This window comes from Epinephelus lanceolatus, chromosome 24 (assembly GCF_041903045.1).
Source record: "Epinephelus lanceolatus isolate andai-2023 chromosome 24, ASM4190304v1, whole genome shotgun sequence".
NCBI lineage: Eukaryota > Metazoa > Chordata > Actinopteri > Perciformes > Serranidae > Epinephelus > Epinephelus lanceolatus.
Window position 1 is genome coordinate 16451843 of NC_135757.1, and position 22131 is coordinate 16473973.

Here is a 22131-nt window from a genome sequence, read left to right on the forward strand (position 1 = left end):
ATTTTCCAAAAAAGAGTTTCAACATGTGAGCTGCTTTTTTTCCCACTTGCAAGTAGCGTCACAACAATGTCATTTCAAAGTTGAATTGTAATTCACGAAGTGGAAGAGGGATGTCTTCTGTTAGGACGATCTGGGACGATGAACTGGAGATCAAGTGGAGGTAGACTCAGTGTGGGGGTTCCGTCTCAGCCGTTTTTCAGCCCGAGCTGATTACAGGCCCTAGATGGTACCAAGAATGAGACACTGGAAGAGAGGTATGCATCAGATTTAATAAGAAGAGATGAAGGGAGAAGGGAAGAGATGATGAAGGAATGTTGGTCGGGAGGATGATGGATGACGGGAAAGGAAAGGGAAATGAAGGGTGGGTGGAGAACTTTGAGACAGAGCAGGTATCAGTAGGCTTGGCAGGTAATCAGAGGTGTGGTTGAGGCTTGGGCCTGTTCCTGAGCCACGTTAACAAAATTTGCATCTGTGGCTCTTTTTCTGAGGTAATTTTGAAGTATTCTGATGGAGAAGACACCAGAGTCTCACCAGCAGCTTAAGTACGGAAAATCCGGCTCTACGGTCATGAGTGGTATCCATCTTGTTCTTCCTCAAAAAAATCTAATGATTTCCCAAATGTCACACTTTTCCTTTCAGCACAATAAGGTCATTAACGTCTTAATTATTTCCTTTACTCATGCAGTGGCCTTGACCTGACCTCTGGGTTCTGGGTTCCTCTTTTGGGCCTCCTGCATGTCAGCAGGCCTTGCAAGGACCCAGATTTGAGCATATTTCATATGAGAGGATTTGGCAAACGCTGCCAGGTTTTAATGTTTGAAGTAAAGCAGTTAAGAGCAGAAGCTGGAGGCCACAACTTATTAAAGCTTATTAATACATGAGTAAAATAAGTGAAGGAATGACAAATGAAGTATGTGAGGAGCTGATTTTCAACCAAACATGCAATAAAAGAAAACCACTCAAACTGGAGTAAAGACATTTGTAAGATTTTATTCATATTTCATAGGTTTTTTTTATACGCTTTATTCAACAAAGCTTGCTCACAGGAGTGAAAACCATTTATACTACAAGCATCAAGGACAACTTTAAATTAAGGAGCGACACCGAGTTTGTTTTGAGAAGTGTGCGTTTCAGCAGAGGAAGGAGATGGACTGTGTGTGCTGGGTGTTCAGCAAACAGACGGCTCGTCGACGGCGGCTGCTCCTTGTGTCACGGCTTTGACGCATTTGGCCATCGTCTGGGAAGCTCTGCTGATGGAGTCTGAACACAGAGAAGGAGGGGTCACAAGAGGTTATGAGACATTTTTATATTTTTGTTGTTGCCGTCTGTGTTTGCACTATTTAAAAAAGAGATACACTTACCTGTCATGTAGAAGTCCTTCACTGTTAGCTGAGGTGGCACCAGAGGAGCTGCGATGAGGTCCTGGTTCACAGTCTGTGAGGAACAGAGCGATAAAACAGAGACAGATCATTATCTTCTTCTTTCTTCTGCATTCTGACTCTATGGATAGGATGTGTGTGTGTTTGTGTGTGTACCTGGGCAAGTTCATTCGCCTGCTTGAAGTAGTTTGCCTCCTCTACATCGTCATAACGAACCAGATTAGGAGAAACCTCGGCTAGTCTGGATCGGACATCATCCAGAGAGTCGTAAGGCAGCGTCAAACCAGCCAGCTGCAAACACACAGACATAACTTTTAAACACTCTGCTTTTTGGTCAGATTCAATTGTTAACAACAGTATGAACGTTAGTTTGTGCCATGTCAGTGACGTCCTGCGTACTTCAGATACAGCCCTGAGGATCTTCCAGTCCTCTCTGGCCAGCCCAGGAGGGGTGACAGCCACTCGGGTGTGTTGGCTCCTGCCTTCGGTGTTGACGTAGGTGGCGTTTTTCTCTGTGTATGCAGCACTGGGTAGGATGATGTCTGCCATTGGTGCTCCTACGTCACCATGGTGACCTGGAGGGGATGAAAATGATCTTTAATATATTTTCATTCTCATGGTTTCCACTGAATTTGTGTGTGCTTTGTGGCATGTGTCAGTATGGACGACGAAAAGTGACAACTATCAATAAATGAATACAGAAATAGATGAATAAATAAATGAATATGTAAGTAATAACAGGAGAAATTATACATACAATACATATAAAAATAAATACATATGAGAATACATAAATGCTAAAATAAATAAATGTATAAAGAAAGAAATACAGAGGTTAGGACCTCCTACCTCATGACAAACAGACAAAGGAATACATAAATAAATAAAGTAGTTCTACAAAAACTGTCGAAATGTATTTGACATTTATTTATGTCCTCTTAATTATCAACCTTTATTTATTTATGCATTTATTTCCATATGCATTACATATACTGTAAAAATGTTTATTTATTAATTATTTCATTTATTCATACATTTATTTATTTATGCATTTACAGATAGGATAAGATGAGACTGAACTTTATCTTGGTGGAAATTCTTGATGGTGCAAAATATAAATAATTATTTTTATAAAAATAATTTTTGTATTTCCTTTTTATTCTGCATTTATTTACTTATTTATTTAATTATTTATTCCTGTACTTATTTATACATTTCTTTATTTATTTCTGTATGCATTGATTATTTATTTTTCCCTGTATTTATTTATACATTTCTTTTATTTATGTATTTATCTATTTATTCCTGTATTTATCTATACATTAAATTTTTATTTCTATATCTAGCTATTTGTATATATTTATTAATACATTTTTCCCTGTATCTGTTTATTAATTCCTGTATTATTTATACATTCATTCATTGATACTCAAGTTATACCGGAGGACTAATGGTCCTCCATATCTGTGTTTGTGTTTGTGTGTGTGTGTGTGTGTGTGTGTGTGTGTACCCTGGTAGATGATGAGGCTGTCTTTAGGCAGGTCGGCTCTGGTGATGCAGCCAGCATCAGCTCCCAGCAGAAACAGGACTTTGGGTAGATTTGCTCTGATGGCGTCCACACCAGGCTTGTAGCCCAGGTCCAACGCAGCCACCTGACTGGCCACTCTGCTCACACACAAACACATAAAGAATGAGCAGGAAGCAGCTACTGTACTTCGCTAATAGAGGCCAACTTCATGTGCAAAACAGTCAATCACAAACAACTTGAATCTGCAGAAACTGTTGACAGCGTCACAAGTCCACACCTAAAACGATTGCCAAGTTTTACCTGTGCAGGACATTGAGGACTTTCCACCCCTCTTCCACTCCACTGCTGGTTCTGGCGTTCTGAGCGATGGTGGAGACGGTCCTCAAAATTGCAGCTCCATCTTCTCTCTGCAGAGCGCTGCTGCCCACAACCACCACAGGACGCTTAGCGGCGGAGAGGACCTGGAGACAGGAAAAGGGAAAGGAAAATTTTATGCATAAGTTGCCAGAAATTCATCAGAGAGCTGCCAAAAAAGGAAAGTCCCATCAGTTCATCAATCAGCACCAAAGCTCCCTCCAAACATCCTCTGAGTCAGACTGCGTGCAAGTCCTTCACCTGGCAGAAGGGGTGCGTGCCGTTCGCCAGCTCACTCAGGACTGAAGTCTCCTCTCCCAGATGGTCGTATGAGAAACTCAGATCAACCTGGTGACCCACCATGGCAACACGCAGCTCATTATGGAGCCAACTGACAGAGGAAGAGGAGGAAAAGAGACAGACAGAAAAAAGGGAGGCAAACAAATAACACTGATTACATAACTCTGATTTCATCCAGTATAAAAGCCACTTCTGCTGTTTCCAGGAGGAGCACTGAAATGATAAATGCAAAGAGTGAATGAGTATACCTCTTGCGGATTCTGGCATTGAACAGCGGTGCTTCGTAGCGTGGGTTGGTTCCTATGAGCAGCAGCAGGTCACACTCCTCGATGCCGGTGATGCGAGAGTTCAACAGGTAGTTGGAGCGCAGGTCAGTGCTGAAGAGAGAGAAAGGAAAAACTGTGTCCAGTACAACTAAAGACACTTTGTCGACCCTGTACATTACATATTTACTTTAACTGAATATAACTACAGACACACACACAGTCTTACCCTGCCCCCGCCATAGGGAAGAGCTCCTCAGTGCAGAGGTTTTCGGAATTGAGTCTGTTGAGGAGGTCTTTGAGGGAGACCAGAGCTTCAGCGTCTGCCATGCCTCCTGCGATGGCTGCGACCTCACTGCCCTGCACGCTCTGCAGCTACACACACACACACAACACAAACACATATTCATACGTACAGACTCAAATACGATACAGCAAACATGGCTTGTAAAAATAAGAAGGCATAAACATCACCTGTAACAACTGTAGGAAGAGGAATAAACAGGCAAACTTACAGCTCCAGCGACACGAGTCAGAGCGTCCTCCCAGGTGGTCGGGGTCAGCTGACCTGCCTCATCTTTCACCATTGGTTGGGTCAACCTCTGCCTCTTCAGACCATCGTATGCAAACCTGAGGACACACATTTGGTCATTTTTGTTCTCCTTTGTTGAGCTACATAGCAACTGATCTAACTTTGAAAGAAGACTGATTTCACTTCTTTAATCCAGTCAGAAGTATTTTAACGTTTAGGTTTTACCTGGTCTTGTCGGAGATCCACTCTTCGTTGACGTCTTCGTTCAGCCTGGGCATCACCCTCATCACCTCCCCTCCTCTTGTGCTCACCACGATGTTACTGCCCACAGCATCCAGCACATCAATCGACTCTGTTTTCCTGCAAAGAAATCAGAGGAGGAGGTTAAAGAAAATACATTTACTGAACAAAATGCCTTTCAAAAAAAAAAAAAAAAAAACAGCTCATAACTTTTTTGTGGTGATAGTTCCAGCCCTACCTGGTCTCCCATGGTCGTGCAGTGAAAGCGTAGGGTTTGGAGGTGAGCGCTCCGACTGGACAGACATCGATAACATTGCCCGACAGCTCTGACATGAACATCTTCTCCACATATGTCCCAATCTGCAGGTTGTTTCCCCTTCCTGTCGTTCCCAAGTCTTCAACACCTGCGATCTCACTGGCAAAACTACACAGGAATGCATAACAGTGCTGTTAGAGGATGTCATATGGTCCACCACCACCAGTATATGATGATGGATATAAGTAAGGATGTTTATGATGGACTTACCGGACGCAGCGTGTACACTGGATGCAGCGGGTCATGATGGTTTTGATGAGTGGCCCGATGTTCTTGTCCTCCACTGCCCTTTTTCCTTCTGAGAAACGACTGCGGTCTGAACCAAACTGCATGGACTGATCCTGAGAACACAGAAGGCAAATAATAAAACCTCAAAATCAAAACTATCTGCATGTAATTTAGGTGAACTAGCCGTTTAACCTAAAGGTAATCATTTGAGGGAGGTTTAAGGGACAGTTCACCCTCAAGATCTAGCCTCTCGTCCAGAGGAAAAATAAGTCCCACACCGATGTGTTGCACATCACTCCACAGTTACCTGTAGGTCACATTCTCCTCCCTGATCACAAATGGGACAGTCCAGTGGGTGGTTGGCCAACAGGAACTCCATCACTCCCTCTCTGATGAGACACACACACATAGATGTTCATCAATGTTCGTTTTAGTACTTTATTAACTTAGGTGACATTTTAAAAGTTTGCGAAAAATCATAATCATATTAGAAAGTTTAAATTTGTACCTGGCTTTGCGCGTCTTCTCTGAGTTGGTGAGGATGTTCCAACCCTTCATGACAGGCATGGCACAAGCTGCTACCGGCTGAAAGGCACACACACATCAATTAGACAGTGGTACTGCAAGTGTTCCTAAGCAAAGGCACCTAGTCTAATGACATTTAAATGTTCAGTTTAATGCACTTTCAGCCTAGTGGCTGCGTGCGCTTTGTTACCTTTGGAGCTTTCTCAATCTCCACCAGACACATGCGACAGTTTCCTGCCACTGAGAGACGCTCGTGGTAACAGAACCTGGGGATCTGGATTCCTGCCTTCTCACAGGCCTGAAGGAGAAAGACAACAGTCAGATTATACAGACAAGAAACCAAAAATACACAACAGGCTCAGATCCATTATATTTAAACGTGTCTTCATTAATGGACTAAATCATGTCAGGACAACATACGACAAAATAGTGCCTATTGGTAACTAGACACATACAAAATACAGTATGTAATATGAAGAAGGGACCACATGAAATACCTGTATTGGTTTGCAGTAGCATAATCTGATGTTTTCTTTACCTGCAGCACAGTCGTTCCAGGCTCCACCTCCAGTGGTTTCCCGTCTACAAACACTTCCACCATGTTGCTGGCTGCACGCACTGGAGTACGCACTGGAAATGATAAACACAACGGTTAAATTTACTGAAATTTAACGACACCTGATAAATAAAATGCATCTAAGTATATTCAGTTTCCCAAAAAAAGTGAGACAAAAATGGACTTCAGAGGAATGAAGCTTTGGACTGATACCGAATATCTTTAAATGAAGTAAATGAATATGTTTTGACACAAAATGATGGAAACAGACTGAACCCAAAATAAAGGAAACTATTCATGGGATGCTTCTGACAATTATATAAACTAGAAAAAATCAGCTAACACACAAAAACACAACTGAGTTTAAAACAGGAAATAAAATGCAAATGATAACAATACTTAAAATAAAATCATTAAGTTATTTGATTTAAAAAAGTATACTAACAAACTGCTCATTAAAACAGAGTGGAATAACTGCTACCTTGACCTTGACACACATACAGATGTGACACACCCACACACATTCGTCTTACCAGTGTTGGATGGAGCCAGGCTGCTCTTGGCAGCTCCGGCTAGAGCCCGGCCGACATTTGGCAGTCGCAACATGACTCTGAGAAAGGAAAACAGAAAAGAAAGCTGTCAACATCTGAGCTAACCCCGGGGCATCCAAGCTTTTTCAAATGGGGGCCAGACTAGATAAACGTGGCAATACCTGAAAGCCAGCTGCTTCTTGCATCACATGGGTTATTAAAAAAAAAAATCACATAAGTATGAGAAAAACGCAACTGTTTCATCTATCAGTGAAAAACTATTTATTTTTCCACGGCTTATGAAAGCAGCGGCCCTCACTGTCGAGTTTATGCTTCTTTGCTGTGGCCACATCTGTCACCTAGCAGGAAATGTCTGCTGTTAGATAACAGTTTGTTTGCTTGATTACAGTTTGTTTATGACATCGTATTAGTTCTGCCTCTGTTGTTGCTACTTAGTGCATGTCTATAAACTGTGTGACAGTTCTGCCACCATGATGTGAAAAGAAAAAAATGCAAAGTGAGCTTGCTTAACCAGTTTACCAATACTGCATTAATCATATTGTATATTTTGAAAGACAAGCCATGAGATGTTTAAAATCAATCCACTTAGACCCTGGGCCAGACTTTGGACGTGACCAAGCTAACCTTATTCTCATATTATGAGTAATTGATCATTTATATTCTTACGCAGATTACTTTGCTGTTGATGAACTTGAACTGAATTTGTTTGGTGTAAATTCAACAAAGCTGACAAATTATTTGGTCAATCTTTTCATAATCTCTGTACTGTAGAGAATATACAGTCCTCTAAAAGGGTTTGTACATCTTGAGGTTTTTGCACAACTTGTTTTACCACAACATTTTTTTAAAATGAAAAGTCTGGGATACATAATATGTTTTCAACAAAATAAACTTGTTAATCAACAAGTTGCAAAATTCAAATGACTGACAACTATGCAAAATTAAGTACCCAACTTGGCAAAAAGACGAAAATCAAATATAATATATAAATATAATGTAATAATATAAATGGGTTTTTTTTTTTGATAGTTACAATATAATATATTGTTTTGCTAAATATCCCAATATCGATATTGTGATGATATTACAAGGTTGACTACTGGTGCTTTCACTAAATATTTACACAGTGGGAATTTTGATAAATAATTAGCAGTAATTTGAATATAAGGACGAAATGGATAAAGGCAAATGATTATACCACTATATCAGTCTGGCAAAAAAAAAAAAAAATCACTTTTAACCAAGAAGAGACAACACTTACAATATTCCAATATGCAAAACTGAAGACAGTATCCAGTCATTTATCACAATACATAATAGAGATATATGGTTCAGCCATAATTAAGTACAGCCATGGTTTCATAACAATTATTAATATGCCACTAACAATAACATCATCAACATTATCTTGCACTGCTTAGATTTCATACAAAGCTGCATAGCTGCAGGTTTTGATCATTAATATTTATTTGATAAAAAAGTTATAATTATTTTGCTTTTCAGCCAGAAGCATGTTTTAGTTTGGAGTTTGGACTCAGATTCAGAAAGCTTTGAGATTATGTTATATGTATATCTTTAGGGTTGAGGTCTCAGTTAGAGGCCAACAAAGCCTGGATAATGCTGCCCTCTTATCCAAGAAATCATATTGGACTCTTTCAGTGGAGTTTATTTTTCAGATAACGTTACTGCACAAACTCAACAATTCCTACAGAGATGTATTAGAGTCAACATAGCTAATGCTAGCTATCTTAACAGCACTGTCAACAACAAGCCACTCAACCACGAAGTCAACGTTTCAAGGAGATAATGAACAGATACGAAAAAGAGATATTCCGAAGCATACTGACATAGCAAAATGTCGGACACGATAATGTACAGTTTTTACAGTAATGTGGACAGTAGACGAAGCCACTATGTAGCATGGACCTTCCAATGTGGATTCATTACTTGCAGGCTAACAGCGTTAGCTAAGAGTATTCAAGGACACGGGCACTGCAATGTTGTCAAGGGCTAACAGCGGCTAATAAGGTCAAACACATAACTTTCCGCTGATACTGCAATTAAAGAATAACTAGTTTTATGCGTTTATGCGTGCAAAATATGTTTCTGATTCTTACCTTTCGCTATTTGGCCTTCTGGACCAGAACAGCGGTGATCTGAGTTTACTCCCAGTCAAATAGCTATGGCGTATTAGCGGAAATAGCACAATGTTCCACTTCCGTTTATCACCAAATTCACAATAAAAATAAATATCGCAGTCTAACAACGGTAAAGAAATTTTAATTTACATCACTATAATATTATATCCGAATTGCCATTGTGTTATATAACATTGACATTTTATTTTATTCATTCTTATTTTTTATATTTATATCTTTATCTGTACTCCGTCTTTGTGCCGCTGCAGCACCTGAATTTTACATCTGGAGATCCGAGATTAATTAAGTTATTTGTCTTTAAATTACATGACAGATGGGCGTACACATGGAAATGAAATCCAATTTTGTTATCTAATTTAATTTTTATAGTCACATCACTGGCTTCTACCGCCGACTACATTTCCCATGATGAACCGGCTGTTACCGGAAGTAGCTACGTGTTCATTTTTGCGACAGTTCAGGAAGCATCTACGAACAGCTACAGAAACGAGCAAGAGTTGGTGCTTTCTCCTGCGAAGGAGTGCAGCAAAACAGGTGAATATTCCCCAGAGTAATGAAATTTAGTTATCTAGCTAATGTCAAACTGTCACCGCTGCGTTTACGCCAAGTTAATTACAAATAAGCCTGGCGAGGCCCTCCCATCTTGTTAAACTAGTTAGCATCTAGCTAACAGTGTCTGCTAGCAAACACAGCGTCAACTAGCAAGGAAATTCAATATATCAGTGCTTTTTGGTGATAAAACTGCTACTGCGCAGTGACTAAACTATGTAACTATTATATAGGAATACACATATGCCTAATTTTAGGGCTTTTGATGTAACATAGTCCACATGTAGCATTGTTGGCAATAGCATCCTCTGTTTCTGTGTTGTCATTCTTTTTTAAGCAGTTTGCGTTAGCAATGTTCGACACTGTTCAGTTATAGCATGCATTAGGACATATGTAACACATTTACAGGGTATATTAGAGAAATTTGAGATACTGGACACTGTAATTGTTTGTAAACCCGTCATAACAAAGGTACATGACTAGTTTGACGTGGTAGTAACTGCTCTCTCTGTGTCAGTAGGTCAGTAATGGTCTAAAAACATCATGTCAGCTCATCAAAATAGTACTACTATGGGTTTATTCCTATTTTTTTTAATTACTTTGTATAATGGCACAATTGAAGCTCCACCTGATCCTTGCAACCCCTAATCCTAAATGTCCCCCTACATTTATATAGCTTAGTACATTATTCATAGCATATCAGGGGCTCTAATGTTTGAATATTGCATGTAAGCCTTAAAATATATTATATTATATTGTCTTGCTGTCCTGACTGATATAAATACAGTTACTGTGCTGTTATATTCGTCACCGAGTCACTGTGAAGGTTAGACTGAGTACAAGACACATGACAGAATAAACAAAACATCAAAATGATCACTAAAAATGTACAGATATAATAGAATAATTTCAGTTTGAGCAAAATATGGAATATTTAAATTGTGCAGAAAGCCTGCTGAGTTTGACATTCATGTTTAAATGCATACCTTGGTGGAAATCTTGATCATATAATAGTCATTAGGAGGAGAGAATGCTAGGTCAGACTGTCTCCTCCTGAACACAACAAATAGTAAGTGTATGAAGACTAAGATATCTGACAGGCTAATTAATTGTTCAGATAAATTTTACATGTCATCTCAAAGATATAGAAGTCAATGTCCACTATCAGCTGCAGACTGGAAGTTTTACTCTACACTTAACTGAATTTCAAAGTTAGATTTAAGCATCAGGTGCTCAAATTGAGCATTTATATAACCCAAAATATTGCATAGTACAGTGTAATCTTTAGTTTAGTTATATTTATGTTGTTTGTTGAGTGCTGAGCCTCCTCAGGATGTTTGCAGCAATTTAACCTGTCTGTCATCTCTCCTCTCTCCCTGTTTCCTACCTCCCTCTTTTTTCATCTGACATTCAGCACCATGTTGCCGACAACGAACAGCAACGGTGCCCTCAGTTCTAGGGACGCTGCACGTCACACGGCAGGCGCCAAGCGCTACAAGTACCTGCGACGGCTGCTCCACTTCAAACAGATGGACTTTGAATTTGCCCTGTGGCAGATGCTTTACTTGTTCACATCACCACAGAGAGTCTACCGCAACTTTCACTACAGGAAACAGACAAAGGACCAGTGGGCCAGGGACGACCCTGCTTTCCTGGTGCTGCTCAGCATCTGGCTATGTGGTAAGTCTTTATTCAATCAAATGTAGCCAGTTGAATCCTAACGTTATAACTCTGCTATCATTAATGAATGCTGTTCCCCTGCAGTGTCAACAATAGGCTTTGGTCTGGTGCTGGACATGGGAGTCGTGGAAACTCTGAAGCTGCTGCTGTGGGTGGTCTTTGTTGACTGTATAGGAGTCGGTCTGCTCATATCAACCCTCATGTGGTGAGTAGTGGGTTTGCCTACCTCAGATGGAAGTAATGAATAGCATTTCCTTCCGTCACTGTAATTGAGACGTTTTATTTATGTATGCCAAACCTTTTTTTTTTACTTGCTAATGTTAACATTTAACTTTAAGTCGGATTCTTTACCATATCTGAATTTCTTTTTTTAGGGTTGTCAGCAACAAGTACCTGCTGAAACATCCCAGCAGAAACTTTGATGTGGAGTGGGGCTACGCATTTGATGTTCACCTCAATGCCTTCTATCCCCTTCTTGTCATCCTTCATTTCCTGCAGCTCTTCTTCATCAACCGTGAGTATATTGCGACTCTGTCAGACTTATGTAACTATGTCTGAAATTACGTCTCCCACTACAAGGCATGAAAGATCCAGTGTGTAGGATTTAGGGGGGTATATTGGCAGAAATGATGATCACCTAAAAAAAAAGAATCGTGTTTTTGTTACCTTAGAATGAGCTGTTACATCGATAGGTAGTGGGGTCCTCATCAATGGAGATTGCTATGTTGCACCACCGTGTTTCTACAGTGACCCAGAACAGATTACATTTTTGCCCTGGCCATCATAGTTCCCAGCCCCTCCATGGCAAGGGCTCCCAGTGAAAACTTCCTGAACGTCCGGATCTTAAAGGGGAACTAATGTTTTTTTCAACCTGGGCCCTATTTTCCGATCTACTTTTGTCTAAATGAGTGATAGGATGTTCAATATTTGACATTTCTCCAGTTCGAGCACGGGCTGACCTGCCTGCAGCCCGTGAGCGCACGCTATATTAATTAATAGGGCACTCAGACAGCGTCAAACAATGTCAAAATACGTCCACTAAAAGTGCATTTTTTTCACACAGAAAGGCTTCACACAGGCTCGGATTGTTAGTATAATTATCCAGCAACATAACGAAAAGGAGAAATGAAGGTCTGTGTTTACCTTTAGCTGGATTCGGACATGTTCCTCTGCCTGTTGCAATTTTTGTATATGTGCTACTGAAGTAACACTGCTCCCTCTCTCTCCTCGTCCGCTCTTCAATTTCAATGAGCTCTGCATCCATGTACGTCTGTGTACTCCGTCTTCAAATTGCCCACTGTGAGGAAAAGCTATGACATGTGACCATGTGTGACCATTTTTAATTTGCTTCATCAACTAAAAATCATACTAACAATGTGTGACTTCAGCAAGTCTGTTTTTGTCACAAGACTAAGACAAAACTAAATCAATATCAGTTGTCAAAATGACCCCTGTTTGGATTACCCCTGCCCCCCTTATCATTATTCTTATAGTTTGTTTTGTGTGTTTCAGATGTGGTGGTAATAAACTCCGACTGGTTCCTGGGATACTTTGTCGGGAACACTTTGTGGCTTATTGCCATTAGTTATTATCTCTACATCACTTTCCTTGGGTACAACGGTAAGTCCCATTCACGTTTAAATATGATACTAAAAATGCAGTGAATAGACAGTTTCTGTAAGTACGTCACTGTGTCAGTGCAACAGTATTTCAGACTGGGTCCGATTTAGGGTTGTCCAGTCACAGTCTGAAAGATCCTTTTCTCCTCCACTCAGCTGAACACCTGCTCCGCCTGCGACCAAAGACAACACAAAAATATGAGCAGTCAGTTCGTTTCAGCTCAGTGTGCGTTTTATGGCGCATGGTGTTTATCCACAGGCAGAGGAGAGACAGACTGTGTCACCTCACCACTGCAAGTTCAAGAAAATTCCCACAGTGGTCAAAAACCTTTTGCCCTTCTGGGGTGAAACACCCGACGGCATCAATGTTGTTCTGACTTTTAAACAGTAATGCTCAAAATATCAAAACAGTGCCGCCCAGTGTGCATACATAGTCAATACAATTAATGCCTACTGAGTGAATGACATATTTGGCTCTTACAGTAAGATTTATAACTTCTGGTGATATTTGTGTTCTGTTACAAACCACAAATGATTCTAAGGACACATTTGCATTTTCCAAAGGTGTGAATGACTGCAAAAATACCAAACATTTGCAAGTTCTTGGGCTTTTCAAAAATCATTTTATTGTTTGGAGTGTTTATTGCCATCTGGGGAAGCAGTCACCATTAAACGCACCCTGTTTCCTGTGAAGGAGTTGGAATGTAGTTAATGTTTCACTGTGAATTTATAGATCTGTAACGTTTGCACAAAGTGCCTATCAATGTTTTCATGTATTCATCTCATGTTATCCACGCAGCCCTGCCCTTCCTGAAGAACACAGTGGTGCTGCTCTACCCCTTCGCTCTGCTCGGCCTCATCTACGTCCTCTCCGTGTCTCTGGGCTGGAATTTCACCAAGGGTCTCTGCTGGTTTTACAAGTTCAGAGTCCAGTAGGACCAGTTTGTCTCTACTGTGGACTCTAGTTGGCTCCAGGCTGACTCAAGATCTGTTTTCAACTCACATCTAGGTGACTACAAATCTATTTCCAGCTACTGTCAGTCAACATCTGGTGTGGAATGACTCTCAGTAAGCTGTGTTGGTTGACACTGAGCTGGTTGACTGTTGCTCAACTTTCTGTTTGGCTCTTATTTTGAGCTGGAGCTCCACAGTCCGTGAACAGTGGTGTGTATGGACAAGTTGCAGAAACGGGGATGGATGACATACAGCTTTTATTGTTGTTCTTTTTTGTATGATTTGTAAATATTATTCTGGCAGGTTGTAATATATAAACAAATGATTGTTTCTGAAGAGAAAATGTTGCTTTGTTTCTTTGAGTTTTCTTTAAAAAAACGACTGAAAAAAAATCAAATCCTGCTTATTGAAGAGAGAAAAGGAAAGTGGAGGAACATGGGATGCAATTTCTTTTTCCTTTTCGTTTTTTCTTAAAGTGTACATTCCAGAGCACTTTCAATAAAAGGTTTTATTAACTTAGGCTGCCTCTGTTTGACTTCCTGGAGGAACAAATGCCTTCCTACTGGTCATCCAGTCTGAGATGTTTAAACCTCCAACCGGGAAGTGCCTCACCATATGAGTTTGTAATGTTCCTGAGATTTTTTTTTTCTTTCATTCTAGTGTACAAATACACCTTAACCTCCCCAGAACACAACATTAGTATTGCATGTAATCAAAAATCTTATTAGATATTATTAGATTTATGGTGTGATCCTTTTGTCTTATTTAATTCAGGACGACAGTCATCAATAATAATTTCCTGATACATTTTTTAGCTCTTATTCAAAGAAAAATAGAGGTAACATTGTGAGACAGTACACACAGTGAGTATCAGCTCATTTATTTGATTAAAAAACAAAAAGAACCAGTATATTGCATAGTAATTATGTACGTGCATAGAGGTAATGATTTCACAGTAGCACAATATGAGTCGTCATCTTTCTTTACACTCAAGTTGCTACAATTACACCATCAGTAATGGATAAAAAACATCCCTGGGATGAGACAATGTCTCTCACAGCCTATAAAATACAATAAAACCTCAAATATAGAAAATGCTAACCAACAAATGTAAAAATATGGGAGACTACCACCACCTTAAGACTCCTGTCACAACTGGAAATAATCTCAAACATGTTAGAAAAAAGGACAAATCATACAGAAACTTCAATATTTCTCAAACCTACTATTAAAGACCAACACCAGTAGAATTAATAAGTAAAAAAGTCTTACAGTTTATTTTTTTGTCCTCTTATGGTCAGAAAAAGTGAGAAATGGTCAGAAAAATGTCTGCGCTGGATCATCTGTTTTGCTATGAGGAATAAAATACCAGGAAAATTCTTTAAAAGAGCTTTCCATTGTGTCTCCACAAAGGACTTCTTCAGAAAACAGGAAAGCTGAATAGTTTTCTCCCTTCAGGGCTCTTAAAATGTGGCTGATGTTTTTATTGCTGCAACATTTCCTCAGTCACTGCACACTGCCACATTTCATCATACTGTATGCAAGACATTGAAATGTTGTGTCTGGAATGATTACAAAAGAGTGGTCTGCACTGGACTTTGCAAAGGTTATGATGTTTACTTGCTCAGAGATGTCCAACTACTTCAGTGCATTCATCAACAGTTGTTTGTGCCTCTCCAAGTCGACTTTCTTCAAGATGACGGCCTTGTGTTTCTTCTTCAGCATCTCCATGTAGTCTACGACCATCATGCCTCGGGTGTAGGTTCCCTCCAGCTCCACTGTCACTGCAACCTGGTGGAGGGAGATGAAGTTGTGAATACTGAAATATCTTTCTGATGTTTGGTGAAAGTAGAAAACTGCGCTTTAAAGGAATACTTAACCTACAAAATGTTAATTTGTTTATCAATTACTAAGTGCGTGTCACGTTGAATTTGTGAGGAAAACGTTGCTTTTCTCACGTGCCTCCATGGTGAACGAAGAATCCAAAAATTCTTGATGAATTGAAGTCACGGGTCCATGTTTAACAACGGCAAAACTATGTCGAAACACTCACCTAACTCATTAAATTACCTACAGTATACTCTCTTCAAAGCCAGACTCCATTGACAAAAACAGCAATTTTACCTCACTGCACACAAGTGCTGCTGGTCTACGTCTGCCTCAATCAGTTAGTTTAATTGTGTTATTGTGTGACTTTGGTGATTTAAAGGGTTAGTTCAAAATCACAAAAGTCATACAATAACACAAAAAAACTACCTGAGTGAGGCAGAAGTAGACCAGCAGTTCCTGTATTCAGCAAGGTAAAATTACAGTTTTTGTTAATGGAGTCTGGCTTTAAAGTTCCCCATCGTAAAGGGCCGTTTGTGTGCGAAGTACTGAGCATATGACTGCATAAATGAGACTTGGATTATGGTGCACAAGTTGTGTGAGAGTTTGTAAATGATGTTTAATACGGTTTTGCTGTGGTTTAACATGGACCCCTATCAATTTAGTTCATCAAGAATTTTCTCTGTTTTTTGGATTCTTCGTTCACTGTGGAGGCATGTGGGAAAAACAAAATTTTCCTCAGCAACTCAAAGAACCACGGGGTGAGGAACTGATATACAAATGGTCATTTAGTGGGTGAATCATTCCTTTAATTGTACCTGTTTGGGTAATGGTTTCCCAACAGAACATGTTGAAGGAATGAAAGCAGTATCCTAACCTCTTCACTCTCCGTTATTAGATTGTCGTCGATGGCTGCGGCTAGAGCATAGGTGTCGCAGGTGTTGAACCCAGGTCCTCCCAGCAGCTCCTTTTGGTAGCGGTCAGTCTGGACCATCTGCGGTGACAACAACTGAACATGAGACATACAAGTGACTTTTATTCCCAATTCTTGTTCAGTGTGTGTTGAAATAAAGCAGCACACTGTCGTACCTTTCTGGTGTGGAGGTAAATCTTGTCCATGAAACGTGCCTTGTCGGTGTCTTGCGCCAGCCATGTGTCACAGAAAGACTTGGGGAGACAAAGACAGGAAGTAAGCCATCTTTTACTCCCACAACACTGATTGAAATACATCAATTAGGTGGTCTATTTGATCAGTTAATTACTGACCCAGGGCAGGCTGTTCCTGCAGGTGAACTCCCAGGTGGCGATGTAGGTGGGGCAGGTGTATCGGTCCAACACAGTGTAGGCAGCCTCAGGGTCAGCTACAAAGTTAAACTCTCCACACACTGTGGTGTTACCCCTGGCTACACACACACACACACCAAATACATTACCCTTCACGCTGACCGTCAAGGTTAACACTTACAGTGCATGTTGACACAGAGATATACATACACTCAGTGTTTCCTCCCATGATGTAGAGCCCCTTCAGTTTCTTCTGGAAGTTAGGATTCAGCTGGACTGCGACGGCCAGGTTAGTGAGGGGCGCTGTAGCCACCAGACTCACCTGCAGTTTATATTAAGATGCAAGTACATCTATCATTAAGCATCAAATAAGTGTAAGGCATAAAAATACACTAATTTAGCTACTAATTTTACAAACTTTTATTTTTTAGACTGGGATTGAAACAGTGTTTGGGGTTTAACATCCACCCACCTCTCCAGGGTTTTCATTGACCATCTTGACAATGGCCTGTGGAGCTCTTTTCTTCTGCAGCAGCTCCAGACCTGGAGCATCTGGATCTGGGACGTCACCCAGCCCGTCCTTCCCATGGAAATCCCCAGCGTGACGTCTGCGGCCCAGCATGGGCTCTGCGCAGCCTTTATACACCGGGATCTGTGAAGCATAAACGGTTTAACACGCTGACGCCACACTCACACCATTAGTCACCATTACATCACATACAAGCTTTGACATGTCATTACATCCAGCCTGCCGCATGCTTTCAGGACACGCAGCGTGTTCTTGCAGGCGTTGTCCAGGGGTGTGTTCCCATGGGAGCAGGTGATCCCCAAAATCTCCACATCGGGGGCCGCGAGGGCCATCATGATGGCCTGTGCGTCATCCACCCCTGTGTCCACATCGAGTATTAACTTCTTCTTCATCATATCTGGAGGAAAGTCAAGAGGGAGGGGGTGTATTTAGATGATAAATCACAAATGTGGGTCCGACCCTCTCTCCCTGTCACTGTGACCCTGCAAATGTCCTCCAAAATCTAAACTACCAGCTGTTTTTGCGCCCATGTGAGCAGCAAACATTCCCAGCTTAAGTTCAGCTGGTGAAAACAGCGACATAGATGTTACAGCTGCACTCAGATCGCTCTACGAGTGCATGCTGTTGCTTAACACAGTCTTGATCAATCACTGAAAACACTAGGTGAGAAACCATGCAGAGAGCAGAGAGATTAAGTTACCTGTCGAAAAGTTTCGGCCACAAGTTAGATCCCTTCCCAGAGCGCAGAGGGACTGTGAAATGAAGCCTTTGTCCGGCGCACTCTGCCTTGAATACTGCAGGCAGGAGGAGGTTTGGCTTAGGAAACGTGTATCACCACGTCCACGTATAATCTTTAACAGCGAGTGCATAGCTGAGACTGGGTGTTGTCAGCTCAACATTCAGGATGGAAAGGATCTTGTTGGATTTGCATGACGACATAGTCCCCCCACACTACTACTACTAGAAGTATTTAGATTGAGGGTCTTGTGTTAGCTGCAGGCAGTTATTTTGGTTTGGAAATCGTTTCTTATCAATGCATTCATCAGGTCATAGGGCATTTTTGGCACGTATCGATTCCTCTTTCTTCTTGAGTGCACTTTTTCTCGTGTTTCAATGCGTAAAGTCGAAAACCACACGTTTTTTTTCTTTTGGGCTATTTTTGCATGTCCTGTCGACTATGCAAACTATTCAGTGCCCCCCAGTCACTGCTCAGCAAAACACACCCTAAAACAGGTTGCAAAACCTGTGAGACAAGGTTCGTTCGAGATGAACTTCACCTCGCCTGGAAAGCAGACGAGAGCAGCCTTCAGTCTGTACAGAAAGTCACAGTAGTTCTCTATGGAAGCGAATCGTGACTAATATTTAAATTAAAATGTATTTGCAGAAATGCTTTTTCATTTTAAGATTGTGGCTGCATTATTTGACTCATAAATAAAATTCATCATCAATCATCGTATTTGCATTTTAATTTTCTTCTTCAAGACTGCTCATTCTTTTACTTAATTAAAATGAAAAAGTCATTTGAGATTTAATTTTCAAAATATGCTCCAGCAAATAGATACCAAAATTCAATATGAAATGTAAAATTTGAAAATTAAAATGCATTTACAGAAATGCTTTTTCATTTTAAGAATGTGGCTGCATTATTTGACTCATAAATGAAATTAATCATCAATCATCCTATTTGCATTTTAATTTTCTTCTTCAAGACTGCTCATTCTTTTACTTAATTAAAATGAAAAAGTCATTTGAGATTTAATTTTCAAAATATGCCCCAGCAAATAGATACCAAAATTCAATTTGAAATGTAAAATTTGAATATTAAAATGCATTTACAGAAATGCTTTTTCATTTTAAGAATGTGGCTGCATTATTTCACTCATAAATAAAATGAATAATCAATCATCCTATTGCATTTGCATTTTCTTCTTCAAGACTGCACATTTTATGCCATAATCAAAAAGAAAACAAAGAAGACATTGCTATTTCATTTTCGTGGTCTGCCCTGCAAAATAGTGACCATAATTTGAAAATGATTTGGCAATCTGAGCGGCGCAAGAGAGTGACGTCAGGAGCCGCTCTTCTTCAGCTGACCATGGTGCTACCCATCTAATACAGTAGGGGGCGGTGTGCACATTTGATATATGGATGCATCACAGATCATGGCGTTCCCTGAGATTGTGCTTTCTAAACGTCGTAATTTCCCAAAACTGAATAAATACCACACATAGCAACACAAAACTGCTTTGCTAGCTCAATCATGTTGTAACTAAGATATCTGCTGGAAAAAGTATTTTTTTCATGGACTGTTCATTGAGTTACGGAGTTAATACGTCCGCTGACTTGACAGTCATTTAAACTGGTAGCAGCTTATACTTGTACTTATAGCTTATACTTTGTAGACATCGTGATTTCCCAAAACTGAATAAATACCACACAGTCCAGCAACCTTTCCGGGGGAAACCCTGTGATATTGACACGTTAAATAATTTTCATACATACAAAGTTGCCTAGTATAATTTAGATCTGCCCTTTAAAAGTGTGTGTATAGCGCACTGAATGAGTGTTAGGTGTGAAGAGGACCTTACAAGTGAGTGCATTGTGTTTTCTTATGACAAGCGGTCATAACATCTTCGCACCAAACACTCATTCAGTGCGCTATACAAACACTTTTACAGGGCAGATCTAAATTATATTAGCCTAAATATTTAAGATGATTACTTATGTATGCAATGATTTATTGATATTAAATATATATAGATAATATAGATAAACATACAGTCCAACAATTCCTTTGATCAATGGATATTTTTTTTGCTTAACAATTTAATGCAGAACAGCAAGATGGCATGATGCAATTTAATTTCTATCATGATCAAGATCATGCTGAAAGCTGAATTAATAGTAGTAAATATATCTATGAAACGTATGCAAGTTTATAAGGGTCTTTGTTGACTGCAGCTTGTTAGCTATGGCCTCCAGGCTTATTACACACTGATGCCAATAGGTACTCCATATCATATCAGTTAATCTTAGCTGTGCATCATTTATTAATTTCACGAGCAGATTCAATATTCGACAACCATATTGTATGGGTTAGAATCAAACCAAGGCAGTATGTATGAAAATTATTTAACGTGTCAATGTCACAGGGTTTCCTCCGGAAAAGTTGCTGGACTATTATTTAGTTTTGGGAAATCACAATGTCCACAAAGTATAAGCTCAAGCTGAGTGTATCGGCAATCCAACTACAAAAATGCCAGTTGAGGGAATCCGAAGCCATTTTTAACTCATGTTGGTGTGCAAACACGAGGTCCTCCATGGTACACTTTGAACACTTTATTGACTTACAAAAACGTTAAAAACACCTACGAAAAGCCGAGTGTAAAAAAGACTTAAAACGAGCTCGTGCAAAAGGACAAAAATACTACGATTATAACGAAAACCCATTCACTCGACACACACACAGACACGGTTGAAAAACTGTGTGGCCTCCCCTGATTCTCATTCCATAACACTGATTAACTGTTACTCCCCTATCTAACCTACATGTGACTGATCACCACCTACGCCCACAGCTGTGCAGGTAACCCGTAGCAACCCTAGTGCCTACTAACACTGACACGGCACCTGCTACCAGTTTAAATGACTGTCAAGTCAGCGGACATATTAACTCTGTATCCTCAATGAACAGTCCATGAAAAAATTATTTTTTCCAGCAGATATCTTAGTTACAACATGATTGAGCTAGCAAAGCAGTTTTGTGTTGCCATGTGTGGTATTTATTCAGTTTTGGGAAATCACGACGTTTAGAAAGCACAATCTCAGGGAGCGCCATGATCTGTGATGCATCCATATATCAAATGTGCACACCGCCCCCTACTGTATTAGATGGGTAGCACGGTCAGCTGAAGAAGAGCGGCTCCTGACGTCACTCTCCTGCGCCGCTCAGATTGCCAAATCATTTTCAAATTATGGTCACTATTTTGCAGGGCAGACCACGAAAATGAAATAGCAATGTCTTCTTTGTTTTCTTTTTGATTATGGCATAAAATGTGCAGTCTTGAAGAAGAAAATGCAAATGCAATAGGATGATTGATTATTCATTTTATTTATGAGTGAAATAATGCAGCCACATTCTTAAAATGAAAAAGCATTTCTGTAAATGCATTTTAATTTTCAAATTTTACATTTCAAATTGAATTTTGGTATCTATTTGCTGGGGCATATTTTGAAAATTAAATCTCAAATGACTTTTTCTTTTTCATTTTAATTAAGTAAAAGAATGAGCAGTCTTGAAGAAGAAAATTAAAATGCAAATAGGATGATTGATGATGAATTTTATTTATGAGTCAAATAATGCAGCCACAATCTTAAAATGAAAAAGCATTTCTGCAAATACATTTTAATTTAAATATTAGTCACAATTCGCTTCCATAGTTTTCACAACAGCTTTCTTTAAAGATCAGTCACATATAGTCAAGGCTTCACATCTGCACAGATGTCATTTTAAGAATCCTCACATCCCACTGACCACAAGTCCTTGTGTTGCGAAACACTTCAATAATCAGAACAGTCCAATGTTAATATACAGTAGACTCTATGAGGTGCCGTTTGTAAAGTGGCTCGCACTGAAATTAACAGCAACATTTTGCCACATTTAGCTTCAAGCAATGTTTAAAAAAGTGGAATTTTTTAAAGTCACTTTTTTTTTTACCACAGTTACAGCAGTATTTGAAGTATGTTAAATATAATGTC

The 22131-nt window shown here is 39.8% G+C and overlaps 3 protein-coding genes across 3 annotated transcripts; 1 reads left to right on the top strand and 2 right to left on the bottom strand.

Moving 5' to 3' along the window:
* Positions 1 to 970: 970 nt before the first annotated feature.
* Positions 971 to 9000, bottom strand: LOC117254660 (NADH-ubiquinone oxidoreductase 75 kDa subunit, mitochondrial-like). The gene is made up of 19 exons (XM_033623031.2): positions 8890 to 9000; positions 6755 to 6831; positions 6204 to 6295; positions 5856 to 5963; positions 5649 to 5725; positions 5448 to 5529; positions 5123 to 5253; positions 4835 to 5020; positions 4582 to 4716; positions 4340 to 4454; positions 4054 to 4199; positions 3810 to 3938; positions 3523 to 3652; positions 3208 to 3368; positions 2890 to 3044; positions 1779 to 1954; positions 1536 to 1670; positions 1362 to 1434; positions 971 to 1260 (listed from the first exon to the last, which is right to left on the bottom strand). Exons 2-19 carry the CDS (start codon positions 6825 to 6827, stop codon positions 1169 to 1171), a joined length of 2196 nt encoding a protein of 731 aa, XP_033478922.2. The 5' UTR covers positions 6828 to 6831; positions 8890 to 9000; the 3' UTR covers positions 971 to 1168.
* A 354-nt stretch (positions 9001 to 9354) lies between these two features.
* unc50 (unc-50 homolog (C. elegans)) lies at positions 9355 to 14248 on the top strand. The gene is made up of 6 exons (XM_033625334.2): positions 9355 to 9465; positions 10895 to 11160; positions 11245 to 11365; positions 11535 to 11674; positions 12673 to 12780; positions 13579 to 14248. Exons 2-6 carry the CDS (start codon positions 10899 to 10901, stop codon positions 13713 to 13715), a joined length of 768 nt encoding a protein of 255 aa, XP_033481225.1. The 5' UTR covers positions 9355 to 9465; positions 10895 to 10898; the 3' UTR covers positions 13716 to 14248.
* Positions 14249 to 14597: 349 nt separating this feature from the next.
* Positions 14598 to 18580, bottom strand: LOC117256039 (inosine-uridine preferring nucleoside hydrolase-like). Its single transcript, XM_033625332.2, has 8 exons — positions 18074 to 18580; positions 17586 to 17770; positions 17317 to 17496; positions 17055 to 17166; positions 16827 to 16963; positions 16650 to 16727; positions 16438 to 16554; positions 14598 to 15524 (listed from the first exon to the last, which is right to left on the bottom strand). Exons 1-8 carry the CDS (start codon positions 18240 to 18242, stop codon positions 15372 to 15374), a joined length of 1131 nt encoding a protein of 376 aa, XP_033481223.1. The 5' UTR covers positions 18243 to 18580; the 3' UTR covers positions 14598 to 15371.
* Positions 18581 to 22131: the final 3551 nt, after the last annotated feature.

Excerpts from the sequence above, each read along its gene's own strand:
- LOC117254660 (XM_033623031.2), bottom strand. The coding sequence starts at position 6,827 with ATGTTGCGACTGCCAAATGTCGGCCGGGCTCTAGCCGGAGCTGCCAAG. Across the intron at positions 4,200-4,339 it reads TGACTCGTGTCGCTGGAGCT|CTGCAGAGCGTGCAGGGCAG; the intron begins GTAAGTTTGCCT and ends GTGTGTGTGTAG. Across the intron at positions 3,369-3,522 it reads GCACGCACCCCTTCTGCCAG|GTCCTCTCCGCCGCTAAGCG; the intron begins GTGAAGGACTTG and ends TCCTGTCTCCAG.
- unc50 (XM_033625334.2), top strand. The coding sequence starts at position 10,899 with ATGTTGCCGACAACGAACAGCAACGGTGCCCTCAGTTCTAGGGACGCT. Across the intron at positions 11,161-11,244 it reads GCTCAGCATCTGGCTATGTG|TGTCAACAATAGGCTTTGGT; the intron begins GTAAGTCTTTAT and ends GTTCCCCTGCAG. Across the intron at positions 11,366-11,534 it reads CTCATATCAACCCTCATGTG|GGTTGTCAGCAACAAGTACC; the intron begins GTGAGTAGTGGG and ends TTCTTTTTTTAG.
- LOC117256039 (XM_033625332.2), bottom strand. The coding sequence starts at position 18,242 with ATGCACTCGCTGTTAAAGATTATACGTGGACGTGGTGATACACGTTTC. Across the intron at positions 17,497-17,585 it reads AAGCATGCGGCAGGCTGGAT|ATCCCGGTGTATAAAGGCTG; the intron begins GTAATGACATGT and ends TATGCTTCACAG. Across the intron at positions 17,167-17,316 it reads TCAATGAAAACCCTGGAGAG|GTGAGTCTGGTGGCTACAGC; the intron begins GTGGGTGGATGT and ends TATAAACTGCAG.